Source organism: Hypomesus transpacificus, chromosome 18 (genome assembly GCF_021917145.1).
Source record: "Hypomesus transpacificus isolate Combined female chromosome 18, fHypTra1, whole genome shotgun sequence".
Lineage (NCBI taxonomy): Eukaryota > Metazoa > Chordata > Actinopteri > Osmeriformes > Osmeridae > Hypomesus > Hypomesus transpacificus.
The window spans coordinates 920,623-937,186 of record NC_061077.1 but is presented as its reverse complement, the minus strand read 5'-3'; the positions used below and the strand labels follow the sequence as shown (position 1 = coordinate 937,186).

The 16,564-nt window shown below is 46.9% G+C and overlaps 1 protein-coding gene across 1 annotated transcript; it reads right to left on the bottom strand.

The window, feature by feature from the left end:
• Positions 1 to 137: 137 nt before the first annotated feature.
• Positions 138 to 1,804, bottom strand: foxl2l (forkhead box L2-like). The gene has a single exon (XM_047039972.1). The coding sequence runs from the start codon at positions 1,716 to 1,718 to the stop codon at positions 783 to 785; it is 936 nt and encodes a 311-aa protein (XP_046895928.1). The 5' UTR covers positions 1,719 to 1,804; the 3' UTR covers positions 138 to 782.
• Positions 1,805 to 16,564: the final 14,760 nt, after the last annotated feature.

The following is a 16,564-nucleotide window of genomic DNA, read 5'->3' as shown; positions in this document are numbered from 1 at the left end:
GAAATTCATGATCTCCGAGATCAGTCAGTATGTACAGTTTGATATTTTATTTGATACATTGTGTGTCTATGAAAATCTACAAATAGGCTTTATGAACCAAGTTATCAATCAAAGTAAAGTTGATCTGAAAGGGAAAATGTTTTATAAAGTTCAAATTTTATTAAGTTTAAGATACAACTCTTAGTAGCCTACATGTTTACATTATGTAAACTTCTGCACACATACACACGACTAGGTTCAAGATTAACAGCCTAAACAAGGTTAGGCTATTTCATGTGCAACCATAATCCACATGCAGGTGATATAGGCACCGGCCTATGCAAATTGCCAATACGGTTTTAATTGCAAATAGAACATGTATTGAAACATACATGATGTTTGACATCAATTCAACATTCATTGAACGGATATGTATCTAAACGACAACGTTAACATTTGATAGATTAACAGGAGAATACAGGCACTTAAAGATATTTGATGTGTATCCTAATTTGTAATTGATAATCTTACAGAACAATACAAATAAATAACATGAACATATTTAGGCTTAGCCTATCTGAGCCTCCATTTCCTTTTGCATGACTTTATAGGCTACTTAGTATACAAAGTGCAACTTTCCGAAAGTACTGGAATATTTCAGCGTCAGAACATCAATTTTAACAGCTCCAAACCCTTAAATGAAACCGCTGCCCTTCTTTTTAAAAATAGACTAAAAAAGTGGCAGGCGAAAATAAGTTTAGCGTCCTTAAACTAACAAGTCAACTTCCGAATTCCATAGCAAACTAATCCATTGAGTGAACAAGTGGCATGTCTGGTTGAATGGCATAGGTGTAGTGAGGGTATGCTGTTTGAGCAGATCCACCACTGGGGCTCAAGGGCTGCGTCACACCGCCGTAGGGACATCCGTTGTGGGGCACCAGGACGGACGGGTGTCCGTGGTACGCTCCATAAGCCGCGTGATGGAAGCGGTGATTGTGGTAGGTCACCGGGCTGTTGGAATATCCTGGTGGGGATATAGGGCGTGAGTGTCCGCTAGCGCCATGCGGAGATGGGAAGCCAAAGGGGTTGGCTTGGGGCTGGCTCGTCCAGGAGTTACTCAGAAAAGGAGGTTGCACAAACACGTGCGCCTGATGCAGGTATAGGGTCTCGCTGAAGTCCACGGGGGGGTTTCTCGGGGGGTACGGCAAGGAAGACAGCCGGTACGGTCTCCTCACCCTTCTCCGTCGCCTGTAATTCCCTCTCTCAAACATGTCTTCGAAAGCAGGATCCAGAGTCCAGAAGTTACCTTTCCTGTCACCGAGTCCTTCTCTAGGAACTTTGACGAAGCACTCGTTGAGACTGAGGTTGTGTCGAATGCTATTCTTCCAACCCTTCTTGTTCTTCTCGTAGTAGGGAAATGTGGAGACGACGAACTCATAAATTCCGCTCAATGTTAGCCTCTTCTCTTTGCTCTCTTTGATGGCCATGGCGATAAGGGCCACGTAAGAATACGGGGGCTTCTCTGCCCGGTCCCCCTTACCGCTTTCAGTCTCATCCGTCTCCGCCGGAGGACTGTAGTCCGTGCATCGCTTGGCCTCGAGCGATATATCTAAACTCGTGTTCAATGTTGTCGTTTTTTCCGGGGAATCACCCGTTTCTCCCAGCATATCCATCTTGAGTTTCACCGTAGCTGCTGGAATGAACTGCAGTGTTTCATGAGGAGGCACTGTGGATGACATTTGTGTTCACAGGTAAGACACTTGGTTGGTTACTGCTCGTTATAGGCCCTCCCACAGGTGCGAGAGGACCGGAGAGGCACGCGCCCTTTCATACGGCCGCGTTTCCCACGTTCATCTGATTTATTGGGGGGTCAAGTTCTCGCAGCGTTTGTTTTGGTTGAGACTTAAAAGGCAGTGTTGTGTCTACGAATGAAAAAAAAGGACATGAAACCTTTGAAATCCACTAAACCCGCCTGCTTTTAACTTCAGAGTAAAATAATTTAACTAGTTAAATTGTTACACTACTGTTTAGTCTGAGCTCCAGACAACACCACCTCTCTTTCAATATCTTCCTTCAAATGTTAGGCCTACTGTTTGCAAGCTCGTGGTGTACATTCATTGGTAGGATGCATGTTAATGAGTCCTGTTCATAGCTAATAATCCACCGTTGGCGTTCCCTCAGATTCACACAAGGAAATAAATCCCTAAATAAAGCGTGTCTGTCTTCTCTATTTTGCGAAAGAGTAGGACAAACCCTACTTCTGTCACCTAGTCAGTGCGGCTAAAGGTATTGCAACAGCATGACAAATGATGTTAAAGTATGATCACGAAAGGGATTCGTTAGGCCTAACAAGTAATGACCTGCATCCTTGCAACATTGTCTTTCACCCACCGTTGCCAGTTACACCACGACTTGCATTCATGCACATTATTTAAACACACACAAACTGACATAAACACACTTGATTTTACCACATACACTATCGATTTCCAAGGAAATTAATGCTGTGTAAAATTTACCCACACTGTCTTACAATACCCATACCCATACAAAGAGTGTGATGATCTGATTTAAGTTATGGCAGGTCATATGCATCCAAGACCGCCCGAGTCTGGTAGCGAAGCGACAGAGGGCAGACGGCCTCAGGGGGGTGATAGGAAAGAGATCGGGATTTCTGCATCTGGGGCATGGAAACAGCTGGATGGATACGGCTGATGTGGTCATCACTGATATTGGCGGGTTTCCCAGATTCGTTAAGAAGCTCTTAACTAACGAATCTGGGAAACCCGGCCATTGTGTGTATGCAAACAATCAAATCAAATACAAAAAAAAGCAGTGTTTTCAAAAGCAGCGTAAGAGAGGGCTTCACAGACATCCATAGAACTGCACCTTAACCAACCTAAACCCTCAATGAAGAATATATGGTTTCTTATGTATGTTTTTGAAATATATACAATTATAATAGTGTAGCATCCGAGGTGTAAGGCCTATCTCGTGGTGTTGGACAAAAACTCATAGAACTGGTAACTCAACTCTACAATATGTAATAAATGTATATTTATGTAATAAATATTACAATAAATAAAGTATGTATATATATTATATATATAGGCTACATAAAAATGTCGACAAATATCACGGAAATATAAGGCTCTCTTAGAAGGATTTTTTCTAGTTCTTGGTCAAACCCTGCATGGTTGCTGGCCAGGCTTAGCGGCTGGCATCTGCCCACACACAGGAATGAACAGCAGCCCTGTCTACACGAGCTGACAGATAGCGATCACCTGCTCCCAGGAGACACCACGTCTACCGGACTGAGCGATAGGGAAACCCAGCTCAGATGGTCTGTTGTGGAGAGGGTGTGTGTGTGTCGGCCGGGGGGTTATGGGATTGAAGGCATTGGCTTTTAGGTTCAGGATGAACTGTTTTATGCTCCGTGTGTATTTAGGATTGGGTTTGGGTCCATTCTTTACTTTCTCTTCGTATTAAAGGCCAAAAGAAGCTAGAATATACTTTTTTTTTTCTCCTGTCGGAAGTCAAATGCACACTAACATGCGGCCTGTCTGCTATCTCTACATACCGTTCTTGGAGATACTGTCATACAGTGCAGAGCTGAGGAAATCTCAAGAGGTAGATTGACTTTCTGATGGTATGCGAGCGAAACAAGGCACCGGGTTAAACCCAATCTGTTCGGCCCAAGCCATCTGAGACCAGAGAAAAATGTGTTCAAGTGCCAGAACTAAACAGTGGTTCAGTACAAAGAGCCGTACAACCATATGAAGTTTAATCAACTCATTTTTCACATTCATACATTCATTTTAAACTCAAAACTATGTGTGAATTTTGACAATTCTCATGGCCTGGAAAATAATAAGTGTTTTCTTGAGGGTAGAATCAGAATGACGCTTTGCTCAATAGAGCTACACTATTTTGGTGGGTGGAATAAGCTCATTCTCCTGATGACATCCATCGGAAGATTGCCTCTTTCCCACCTCAATTAAGGCCTCCAAGCCCCACCTTTAAAGAGATGAACATCAAAGGCTTTGTCTGATCAAAGGTTTCCATGACCCCCGTGACTTGCAGTCGTTTGTCAAATCCAGGTGTAAGAATGATGCTTTGGAAACAGAAATGTACCCATAGCTAGATCTTTCAGTAGTTGAGGGGAAGGTCCTGTCTGGAAGAATCTAAAATCGTAGCATTTTAACATTTTATTAGGTTCATTGAGCAGAAGGTTTACCAATTTAGCTTTTATCCAAAGCGACAGATAGTGCATATTGAAAGCAGTATAAAATAATTTAGCATAAGTGCTTAGTATACGTGATAAGTGCACTCAACCAGTGAGACACCTGTTCAACTAACTATCCACAACAAGGAACTTTAAATTCCTTATACGCTGCCATTCCAAGAAAACCTTCCAAACAAGGAGCTTTCAACACCTCAGGTAAATTGGCGACTTATAAGTTCCTCCTTCCCCTCCCTTTCTCCCGTCCTCCTTCTCCTGGGTAGGCCTGTGAAGAAGTTGGAGACCATGGAAAGTTCGATGTCGTGGAGAGGATAGTTAGAAATGTAAAACCCGGATGTTGGGGAGTGAGATGAGTGACGTCCAGCTGCCGACTTTTTTTTGGATATTCTTAGAATGTCACCGGATCAGTTGAACACCAACTGATCCATGAACACGTTCAGCATCAATAAAACCAGAAAAGGCTTATCATCCTTACCGCGTATTGCGCCTCATAACCAGCGTATTTTTTTACTTATTAAATTAATCTAATTATTTAAAATAAATACTGTTTGAATGTAAAACAAAGTTTAACATACGCCAGTATGAGAGCGCTATATATAGGCCGAGTCTATAACCTGGATATAATAAGATGGAGAATTTTATTACATATATTAGCCTATATTTAGTCATTTTACCATGTCATCAAAGTATAGGACCCCCAAATGAGAAGGTGGATTAGTGACACAGGGTGTTGTACAAACTTAAAGATGAGAAATGTGTCTTTAATGAGACAGCTGTCAAGCGGGATGAAAGCACTTGGATTGTATGTTGTGGGTTTTATATGAAATACAGCCGCAGCAGAGATACAACTGATTCCGCCTAGGCATACAGTAATAATTTAAGCACCACTCCCAAACTCCTGTAATCCAAGAGCTGAACAACTACGGCTTTCCTGTTTATTTACTGCTCAGTTCAAGAGAGACTCTACCACCAAGAACTGATAAACGATTCTGGCTGTACCAGAATCATGCACGTTCAGTTCTGATGCTGCGAGTGGAGAATTGGGCAACATCTCAGGCACACACAGACTTTAAGTCCTAGATCATCATCTTCAATGTAAATATAACTAAATACATCCAAGGCATCTTGCGGATCAGAATTTCTTTTAGCTTAAGTCGGCTAAATGAGATCTTGTGTTTCAACAGAGCCCAGGTGCCATTTCTCTAACTGTTCTTTGGCTGGATTCCTTCGCGGGGTGCGGCCTTGCGGCCATTCAGTTCAATGAATACCTGACCCGGACCGTTTCCCACAATGCACCCGTGTGGAGGTTCCACATGACAGCGCTCGAGACGGTCCTATGCCAGTCTGGCCCGCAGCCCGCTCTGGAACTTACCTTTCCCCTCATCCCGATACCGACGCCGCCGAAAACAAACCTGCGGCTGAGAACCAGTCTGTAAATGTTTGTTTGAGCTATCATGTTATATTTATTTCGACTAGCCTACGTGTAGAACACTAACAGTCTTATTAAAATGCCGTATGCACTTTTTGATCTGTGGTGCCAATATTAGGCTATCTTTAATTAGGCTACAGTAGCCTAATTAAAGATTGTTTTAAGATTATAAAACAGTAAATGTATTTAATCAGATATCTGAACTGAATGGCGCAATCTTAAAAAATTACGCGGGAGTTTTTGTCAGCAACTCCTGCCAAGAAAAGGTTTCGGTGGAATATTTTCATTGACACGTCTAGATCTGACAGCTGATGTGATGATTGGCTGTTACAGTTACTGAGAAAGAAGGCAAAACCCCCTCATTTGTCAGTGACATTCACGCGCTTTATCACTGGGGCTCGAAGTCACATGCATCTTCCTTCAGTGTTTTTCTTCCTCCTCGATGCTACAGAACAGAGAAGCACAATGCGCTCGATGATGGACGGGAGGGGGGTCAACTCAAGTTCAGTGACTATTGACAGTCGATTACATTCTAAACCACCTAAACGTAAAATTAGCCTATAGCAAATAAAATCTGTGTTCAAATAAGCTCCAGATTAAGCGGCTATACCAACAATTTAGCTACCAAATATGAGGACATTTCAAATTTACACTATATAAAAGTTTGAGTAAATGACAATTACTCTATCGAGATGACAGTTTATACTATTCCGCCACCTCGTGGAGAAGTAGAAATGCCATTCAGGTTCGGAGATCGAGGAAACCTAATTAGAGCTAGGGTTCTAAATTTAGCTGTATAAAAGCTGTATAAAACGTAAAAAGAGGTCTGTTTGGAAACTATTTCAGAAGGTGCTTATGTAACAAATAGTATTGTTACAGTACCAACTCATTTTGTTTCCCTAAAGTCTAACTTCAACGGTCACGAAACTGGCCACTTACCATAACCTTGAACAACATTAACTCTCAGATTCAAACAACACATTGATAAGGTAGCATTTGTCTTTTTTTCCCTTTTCTTTTTAAATAATAAAGAATTAGGTTATGTTGTCTGATTGTAACCTAAATAAATCGTCCATCCGTTATTGAATAGCCCAGTTATAACAGAATACTATAGAGGGCAGCAAAGGAACACTGTGTGCACCGTGCGATAGCGAAGAAAACCATTACAGTCGCTGGAACTTCCCATGCCGTCCATTCACTGTGTTGGTAAATATGAAACTGCTATGAAGTCACGTCAGAGTAAATCCTTGGGCCCTTGTAGTCATGAAATGTCTTCATTGTTAGCCAGCAGAACCAAATACTGACCACCTGTGACGCTAAAAGAATGTTCTTAAATCGGATCAAAATTCCAGAACCAGGTTTGTTAGATTATGTCACAGAACTGATTTGAGGTCATAAAGATGAACGTTGGATTCTTAACAGATCCCTCACAGAGTAAAAATGAGTAAAATATCCAACAAATTTACTGTAGTCACCGTGGAATCATGACATTGTCGTTGTGGGTGTAACTATCTATCATAGAACTCTGATTCCAATCAGATTTACATTAAGTCTTTTTTGCAGATAAAGCGACACATTTCACGTGGAACGTAAACATTTGAAGTTAATTAAAACACATAAATCCACATGTTTGTGGATTCAGGTCACAGCTATCCCATGAAACTGAGCAGTTTGAAAACAAACTCAGACTCAGTCCACCTCAGTAACAGATCAATATGTCATTTCACTTGCAAACGAGTTATATATAAAGCTAGAAAAATCTAGAATCTAAATACACAGACAGGGTATAAAAATATTACACAACATGGCAAGTGAAATGACATATGAATCTGTCACATCAGTTAGTGACTGACTGTAGCCAGTGTGGCGTCAGTAGAACACATCAGTTCTGGATCCTGGTGAGCCTCACTATCACTCAGGCTCTTGGTTGGTGACATCTCAAACAAACACACACATGCAAAACACAAGTCTTGGAGGAACGTTCCAAGTTCCTTCCCATGGTGATTGCATGGTTTAGAAGTCAGTGATTGGCCAGGACTACTGGGTAAACAACACGCATTGGACCTGGTGACCCCCGAACTCCCCCTCAAACCGTGTGATTCCTTCATTCCGACGCAAACATTCCGTCCGGAATAACTTTGATGTTAAAGACAAAAGGAAAATGTATCCCTGGGCGCTTTGGAATTCAGCACTTCGGAACACAAAAACAACACTTCATCAGAAACGCCGTGGAGACGCGTTGATCGGCAATATATGGGCCCATTCAAATGAGCAGCATTGTATGTGTGTGTGAGTTGGGGGAGTTGAGGGGGGTGGAAGGGGGTACAGGGATTTGTCTGGTCCCTGGCCCCTTCTTCTTTTAACATCCTCTCACCAGTGACTTTGATGTGGACAAGATGATTGAAAAACAGAGAAGCGTGTACTGGTTCAATTTGGTGGAGAATAGGTTAGTAGGAAAGAGGGGGGGAGGGGGGGGACAGGGGGGAGGGAGGGACAGGGGGGGGGGAGGTTTCATAGGAAAGTCAATTCACAGAGAACAGGAGAACAAAAACCAAATCACATTTCAGCTAGTGTATCAATCTGCCAGGACCGAGAAGAAAGAGGGAGGGAGGGAAAGAGGGAACGGGTGAAAGAGAGAAAGAGGAAGAGAGAGAGAGGGTTTTCAGATGTGAAGGGAGGGATGGATAGAGGGAGGGAGAGAGGGATAGAGCGCAGCCTGTGAGAAAAGGAGCCTCCAGTTGGCCTGCTCTTTAGAAAAGTCCTCCTCTCCCCTGCTGAGTTCCGCCCCCTCTCGTCCCCCTCTGTACAAAGCTAGGGGGGTGGCCGGCCCCCCCTGCGGACCCCCTGCGACTCCCGCCTGGCCTCCATGCGCTGGGCCTATGCCGGCAGGCTGGGTCCAGAGACCCAGCATATGGAGGGCAGGCCGAGGGGGCAGCCGGCCGTGTGGACCCCAGCCGGGGGTCCTGGGGAAGGGACAGAGGAGCGGCTGACACAACCTCCTCTGGTTCTGTACTTTATCTCTCTCTCTATTTCTCTCACACACACACACACACACACACACACACACACACACACACACACACACACACACACACACACACACACACACACACACAAACAAACATACACCCACAAACACAGTCACATTCTCTCTCTATGTCTCTCACACTCACACACAAACTGCTTTCCCCAAATTCCACATGCAGTCACATGATGTGATGGGGACTTGAAGACATACGGTTCCATGATTCCCAAGTGTGCATGAGTCAGTAACAACAGATCCAACTTTCTCATTGTAAAACTCTTCTACCTATACGGCTGTTCCACTGTGAACTGAGAGGACCTTTCCTACTGCACCTTCACTGTCTCTCTGGAGCCTGGAGAATCTGCCTTTGTGCACTGAAAACGTGTCTTGGCTTAGAACATTGACAACGGAGAAACATATTTCTCTCCAATGCGTCAAGATCGTATCTGCCTTGAAAACAGTACATTGAGAATATGTTTGCCTCAAAACGTTGAACATATCTGTAAGGTATCTGCCTTCACACATTAAGAACATGTCTTTCACATACTCAGTATACCTCCATCGAGCATCAAACGTCTATGTCTCCAGACATTCAGAATGTGTATGCTTCAGAACATTGAGAACAGGGGCCCCATCTCCGTTCTGACACAGAGAACCTTTCAGTCTCCATACAAGGCCTTGAGCTGAGGAACTAACACACTCATGTAACAACGAGTGTTCAATTTAATTCATATTATTGATCCTTGATATCTAGTGAGTCAGTCCTCACACACCACCCAAGAGCGACAGCCTCAATCAATCAATCGATGGTTATTTATATAGCACTTAAAAAAAACCAAGGTTGATCAAAGTGCTGCACAATTATGTCAAGACATGCCACAACAATAATCAACACTTTTACAGAGAAAAAAGAAGGTAAAGGAATGTTAAAAGCCAAGGAGAATAGATCAGTTTTAAGTTGAGTTTTAAGCGTCTCTGTAGTCAGAGTTGGAGAGGGGCTGTGGTTGCTGGCCTACCCTCAACCTCTCGATTGTGACATGAACTAATGTTGACTCACTGCAGGAATATGTAGCCATTCTGATGCTAATGGGCTTCTTAAATCTCCTCTTTATCCACTGAGGCCTTTACACAGCGACACTCTACGGAGCTGTGGAATAAGAGAGAGTGGGGGAGGGAGCTGGGAGGGAGGGCAGGGGGAGATAAAGGGAGAGGGAAAATGGGAGGAAGGAGAAAGGAAGAGTTGTGTTGAAGAGCACTCGTTCGCTTTTGATGGCTTTTGAAGCCCTCTCGTCTCTGTCCGGCAGGAAGTCGGTTCTGCATCCGCCTCGGACTTCCTGCCGTCAGACGGACGCGGGACAGAAAACGTGCAGGGCAGATAAGCGCGTGAAAGACACAGACACGCGGAGGGAAAACGGGCGAACATGAAAGGAGCAACCGGTTACCGTAGCGTCAGCCACTGTTAGCCGTGTCGATTTCATCTAAGCGTTTCACAGAAATCCAAACAAAAACAAGTTTAATTTCTACGTTGTAGAAATTAAGTAGATTAAGTACGTTTTGGAGTAGAAGCTGATCCATAGCTTAAAATATTCCGATTTAGCTCCCGGCATGTGAGGTTGTGATTTAAAAGAGGTGTTCTCTTGCTTCGTGGTTGTGGGTGGCAGCACATTCCTAGCGGGCATTGCCCCTCGGGGGGAGTGGGTGGTGGAGAAGGGTCAGTATTGGGTGGGGGTGAGGGGGGTGAACCTTAAAGACTAGAAAGACCCATAGCTGGTCGGCTCAGCCCGCACAATACAGTGAAGGAGAAAGGGCAGGTGGTCATTAAAACCGCTGTAATCCCCTCAATGAATAGCTCAGGCCTGCTCTCACCCTGTGAGCCCTGACCAGGACCGGGGAGAGGGAGAGAGATGGGGAGAGAGAGAGAGAGGGGGAGAGAGAGAGGGGGAGAGAGAGAGGGGGAGAGAGAGAGGGGGAGAGAGAGAGAGAGAGAGAGAGAGAGAGAGAGAGAGAGAGAGAGAGAGAGAGAGAGAGAGAGAGAGAGAGAGAAAAAAGAAGCCGAAAGGAGAGAGGAGAGAGAGGAACAGAAAAAAGACGAGAAAAAGGACAGGGCGAGAGAGAGAAAGAGAGAGGAGTGAGGGCGGGGGGTAGGAGGGAGGGCGGGGGTAGGAGGGGGGGGCAGGGGTAGGAGGGAGGGCAGGGGTAGGAGGGGGTAGGAGGGGGTCAGCGATCCTGGCGTTTGATGCCCAGACGCTGGAGCTCTTTAGCCTGCGCTCCGCGGGCCGGGCCTTCAGAGCGGATGTGTTAACAGTTTCAGGCTCAATGGAGGGAGAAATCTGCACAAAGGGAGGTGTACAAATATTGTGGGAAATCCGTCCTCTCTTTAATATTTCATGAAGGCCCACAATCTATTCATGGGACTCCATTCCTTTGGAGGGGCCCACACTGGGTGTCACTCCACCGGCTCAATGGGCAGCCCTTAATTGAGTGCCCGCTCATTCTTCCTCCCCCTGGCAGATTGTTCCCCCAGTGAAAAGCCCCAGGCTCCCCATCCTCCTCCTCTCCTCCCTGAGAGCCCAGGAAGAATGGAGGGCCATGCCTTGCTGGTGGTGCGGGTGGGAGAGAGGGAGGGAGGGAGAAGAGGGGGAGAGAGGGATGGACAGAGGGAGGGAGAAGAGGGGGAGAGAGGGATGGAGAGAGGGAGGGAGAAGAGGGGGAGAAAGGGATGGAGAGAGGGATGGAGAAGAGGGGGAGAGAGGGATGGAGAGAGGGATGGAGAAGAGGTGGAGGGAGGGGGTTGGGTGTGGGGTGGAGGTTGGATCAGATATGATAAGTGACGGTGAAGGGGGGGGGGCTAATCCTCACTGTTGAGGTGGTGGAGTCGGGGGGGGGGGGGGGGGCAGAGGACCACATTCTCTGGGATGATGATCGTGTCTGTGTGTGTGCGTGTGTGTATGTCTGTATGTGAGTGTGTATGTGCATGTGTGTGTGCTTTTATGTGTGTGTGTGTGTGTAAGGAGTGTGTGTGTGTGAGGAGTGCGTGGGTGGGAAGGCAGGAACCAGTAAGCCTCTCAGAGGCGGTGCCCTAGGGAACTGAGAGAGGAGAGCCGTGCCATCTTGCACGAGGGTACCCTCTGTGACTGAGAGGGAGCTTGTGTCAGCTTCAGGATTCTAGATTCAGCCTCAGGATTCTAGAGTCAGCCTCAGGATTCTAGAGTCAGCCTCAGGATTCTAGAGTCAGCCTCAGGATTTTTAAAGTCAGCCTCAGGATTCTAGAGTCAACCTCAGGATTCTAGAGTCAGCCTCAGGATTTTTAAAGTCAGCCTCAGGATTCTAGAGTCCTCTCCTCTCTGTTCTCCTTCCCTCCTTTATCCTTCCCTCCCCTCCCTTTTCCTCCCCTCCCCTCTCCTTTCCCTCCCTTTTAAAAGTAGCACATCGTGTGCCAGCCTTGACCGCTTCATCTTAGCCTGGCGTCGGGGCCTGCGCTCCCCTGGGACCCCCTGGGACCTCCAGCTGCAGGACCCAGGCCCCGGGCTCCTGATCCCTGATTAAAGGTCATCCTGGTCCCTCTAAGGGCCTGTAAGCTCCGGCGAGGCCGACCCGCTCCCGGAGAGTCCCCTTCTCCCACCCTGATGTGTGTCCAACAGGCTTAGCCCGGCTCATGAGGGCCGGAGGGGCACCCGTGGAGAAGCGCCCCAGCGAGAGGACAATCCTTTACAACCACTCTGACCGACCGGACTCTTTGCCCCTTTCTCCTCGACCCCCCCCCCCTCCCCCCTCCACTCCTCCTCATCCCCCCTGACCCACTTCTCTTCACCCTCCTTGTTACCCACCCTTCTCCTTGCCCTCTCCTGCCCCTCACCCTTCAGTCCCCCCTTCCCCTCACCCCTCGCCACCCCTGCCCTCCACCCCTCGCCCTCCAACACCAGAGCCCCTACAGCAGCACGCTCGGTGCCCAGATAGACCCCCCCCCCCCCTCTCTCTGCTCTGGGGCAGATGCATGCTAAATGGATTCCACAGAGGAAGAGATTTAAGGCTTTCATAGCTCTCTGGTTTGTTCCAGCCTGCTGGGTGTCAGAGCACCTCCAGGGCCAGAAAGCTTTGATGGATTGTTCTCCGGGTTCATTTGTGGATTCCTCGTCTGGTTTTGTTTTCTCGCTGGTAACCCACCCAGATCTGGAGCTTTGGTCTGTTATCGGTTAAGGGGATCGGGCAATGATTTGATTTTCTACTTTATGATGTGATTTTGTAGTTTACTTAGAGAGAAAGATTTTGAGGTGATGTTTGGATTCTAACGACCTGAAAAGAAAATAAGAATTTCAAGCTCTGTTAGGAAACCATGCGTGACCTTTGCCCTAAGAACTTAACCTTCTTAAGCAGGCCACTCAACAAACTTCTTCAACTTTCTTTCACTGTGCCAATACTTGCTAACGAGCAGGGATAAAACCAATGTGTTTTCCACATTCAGTGAAAAACTGAATAAGTCACCAAGACTGAAACTTTGAAGCCGTCCAACATCACAATCGTTATGAGGTCCTCCTTTTCCTGTCATCCTCAATCACATTCACCAGGAGAGAGGTCGAACGTGTCACGGTTTGGCCCACTGAACTCACTACCCATAATGATTTGAGATTTTGGGGAAGCTAGCCACTATGGGAGAAAGATACAAGGCTGAATGCATTGTAAATCTGTCATGGTTTTGTAGAAGTCGTCTGGATTAAATACATTTACACAAGTTATGTAATAACTTGTTTTCAAAATAGATTACACATTTTGTTTGTAATTTAAGGAGAGACAGTCAGCTATCATCCGCTTTCAGCTAACCAAGATGGTTCTGTTGCTATGGGTGACAGGTCCATGCATTCTGTGGTAACATAAGTACGTTGTCTTCACGTAGTAAACCGAGATACAACCTAAGACCTTCCCAAGATCCCCTCCTCAGTCACCATGGTCACCATTCACACTTTCTGGAACACTCTGACCTGGGGGATTCCGGAACAGCTTCCGGAACCCAGCGAGGAGTAGAACTGAGCAGACAGGAGTGGGAAACAGAGGATGGATGGCGGTAGTAATATGATTGCACCTTGGTTGTTAACTTAACAAGTAGATGATTAATCCTTGGAGTTAATCCCTGGCGGCCCATACAGGCTGCGGGGGAGGAAGTAGTTCCGGCAGCTTAATCCATGCACGGCCGGGGTCCGGGCATGGGACACTCACCACTCACCGCACCACTCCACCCTGGCCTTTGTTGTGAGTGGGTCTTAGCACCACAAGTGCCGTCGGAGACATGGGCACGGGATTGGTAGGGCCCCCGGCAAGCCTGAGAGGATGAAGGGAGAGAGGGGGGGACAGGGGAGGGGGGGGGGGCATGGGGGGATGTGTAATGGAAAAGTAAGAAATTAGAGTTAATCACACCAAAAGTAAAAGTTTGAAAGTTTTGCACCTGTCTGTTACTGTCTAAACTGTAGAAGGATCCCTCATAGCAGTAATGGTAGATCACCCTTCACGTCATCTGGAAAGGGTTCCCTTTCTCCTTAAGACTTTATGCAAGTTTATCGACCCAGATTGAAACTCAGCCGAACTATTTTCTTCCTCACAGGGTAAAATATCACAACACGTGTTCACGCTGCTTCTGCGTATCAACATGTTGCTGGCTCCAGTTAAATGCTCTGACCTGCCAGGGCCCAGGCCTATAAATTAATTCTGTTAATTGGCAGCATTCCACCCACCCCTCCAAAATATGTATACCCTTCCTATTGGTGAGGGAGTCACTTAGGCAAACACTGCGGAGGTTCATCTCATCTGTACCACAAAGACACAGAGTGTGCCGCCGCCAAAGGTGCCGCTGAACTCCGACCTCCGCGGGTCACGCCAAGCATTTGTCCCTCGGTAATAGGGACAGAAGGGTCCTTTCGCTCTTCATTTAACCTTTTGGGACCGCTTCTTTCTTCCAGAGCCTCCGTAAAAGGCCCCAGACCCAACCCAGTGTCCTCCTGGACCTATCTTTCCACCCCCAAGCACAGGCTCTTTGAAAGCTGGAGAAAAGCTGGAGTGTGCTTGCCCTGCCGGAGACAAAGCCTGAGCCAGTGACCCCTGACCCCTGGGACACAGGTCTTTCTTCCTGGATCAGCCACGGTAGGTTATTGCCCCCTTGCAGCTCGGCAACAGAATAAACACTTGTTAAAGAGGTGATTCTTCTTCTTCTGCAGGGACTTCAACCCTCCAAGCCTCCTTTTCTGTTCATCCTTTTTTTTCTTCTTCTCTGTTTTCGGGGGTTGTTTGTTAAGGGCGTGCCGTGGTTAAGGCAGGTCTGCTTGCTTGTTTGGGAATGCAGGCAGCAGCTCCACAGTCCATCATTCTGACACATCTCTGTCGCTCGTCCAGAAGGGACGGGATACACGGTTACTGTGCGCAGCACACACACATACACGCACACACACACACACACACACCCATTAACACACATATACACTCCCACAGACACACACACACACACACAAAATCCCCCAAACACACACACAGTGTGTGAAGGCTATGGAGTTCCAAGCTTATCAATGTGTGCTTAGAGGCATCTGGCTGTAATGCAGCAAAATGTTAACATTGCACATTTTCTTCATTCTGGAAAAAACATTCGGTTGTTCCAATTTGCACATGTAGATTCATAGTGTGTACTGAAACTTCTGTCACATTCAGATTATGGACCTTTCTTTGTTAAATACCAAAGATTTTAACAACACAATGTTCTGTTAATGCTATAATGTCTAAGGTTCATACCTATGAATTCCATGGAAATTGAACAAAACGTTTTTGTCCTGCTGAAACAAGGGCCATGCTACACCTCATTCTGTAACAGTTGTGAAACTATGATAATATGTTAAACAGGATCAAATGTTTCAATGATTCAGAATGATTCTTTGTAATTCTATTCTGATATTCTCTATTATCTATTCTCCAATCAAAATGTAAGAGATCTTCATTAAGTACTTATCCCTTCTCTTAATCTACCAGAGCTGGAGACTGAATCATAGAGTACCATCGCTGTTAGCAAGCAAGACCCCCCCTCCTCCACCCCCTGGTGTTCCGTGGTCGTCGAGGTGACGAGGGAGGCCATGTGTCCAGATGCTGAGCAAGAGTCAGCAGCAGAGCCAACGTCCTGTGAGTCGGCCATAAGCATATGGGCTGTTGGAGGGAGGGAAGGACGAGAGAGGAGAGGGGGAAGACAGGAGAGGGGGAGGAAAGAGAGGGAGAGGGGAGGAGCGGGGGAGAGGGAGGAGAGGAGACAGGGGTAGAGGAGAGGGGGAGAGGGAGAGAGAGGAGAGAGGGAGGAGGAGGGGGAGGAGGAGGAGAGGAGACAGGGGTAGAGGAGAGGGGGAGAGGGAGAGAGAGGAGACAGGGGGAGAGGAGAGGGGGAGGAGGAGGGGGAGGAGGAGGGGGAGGAGGAGGGGGAGGAGGAGGGGGAGGAGACCTCTGGAGCTGCTGCTTCTTCCAGGAGACACAGGCCCGTTGCCCCCTGGCCTGCCCTCCATCCCACTTAATGGTGAAGAACAGCATTGTACAGTATTGTAAACTGCTCTCTGTCCCCCCTCAGCCTCAATAGCAAGGCCCTCTCTCTCTCCTCTCTCTCTCTCCCCCTGGCTCTGCAGGGGTTTTAGTGTCCTCCCCTTTCATCCCTTTCTCCCCGCGCCGCCTCCCTCCGCCACTTTGGCCAGACCGCTCCAGCGTTCTCCTGAGTGATGGTGTAATTGTGGGAGAACAATTAAGCCATCTGATCCCCCCCCCCTCCCCGCCTCCTCTTTCTGTCTCTCAGTCTTTGTTTTAGGGTGGTGTCGCTGGAGTACAGGAAAAAAGAGGTCAGCCCCCTATCTGTCTCTGGCTCAATGAAACGCCCTCCCCG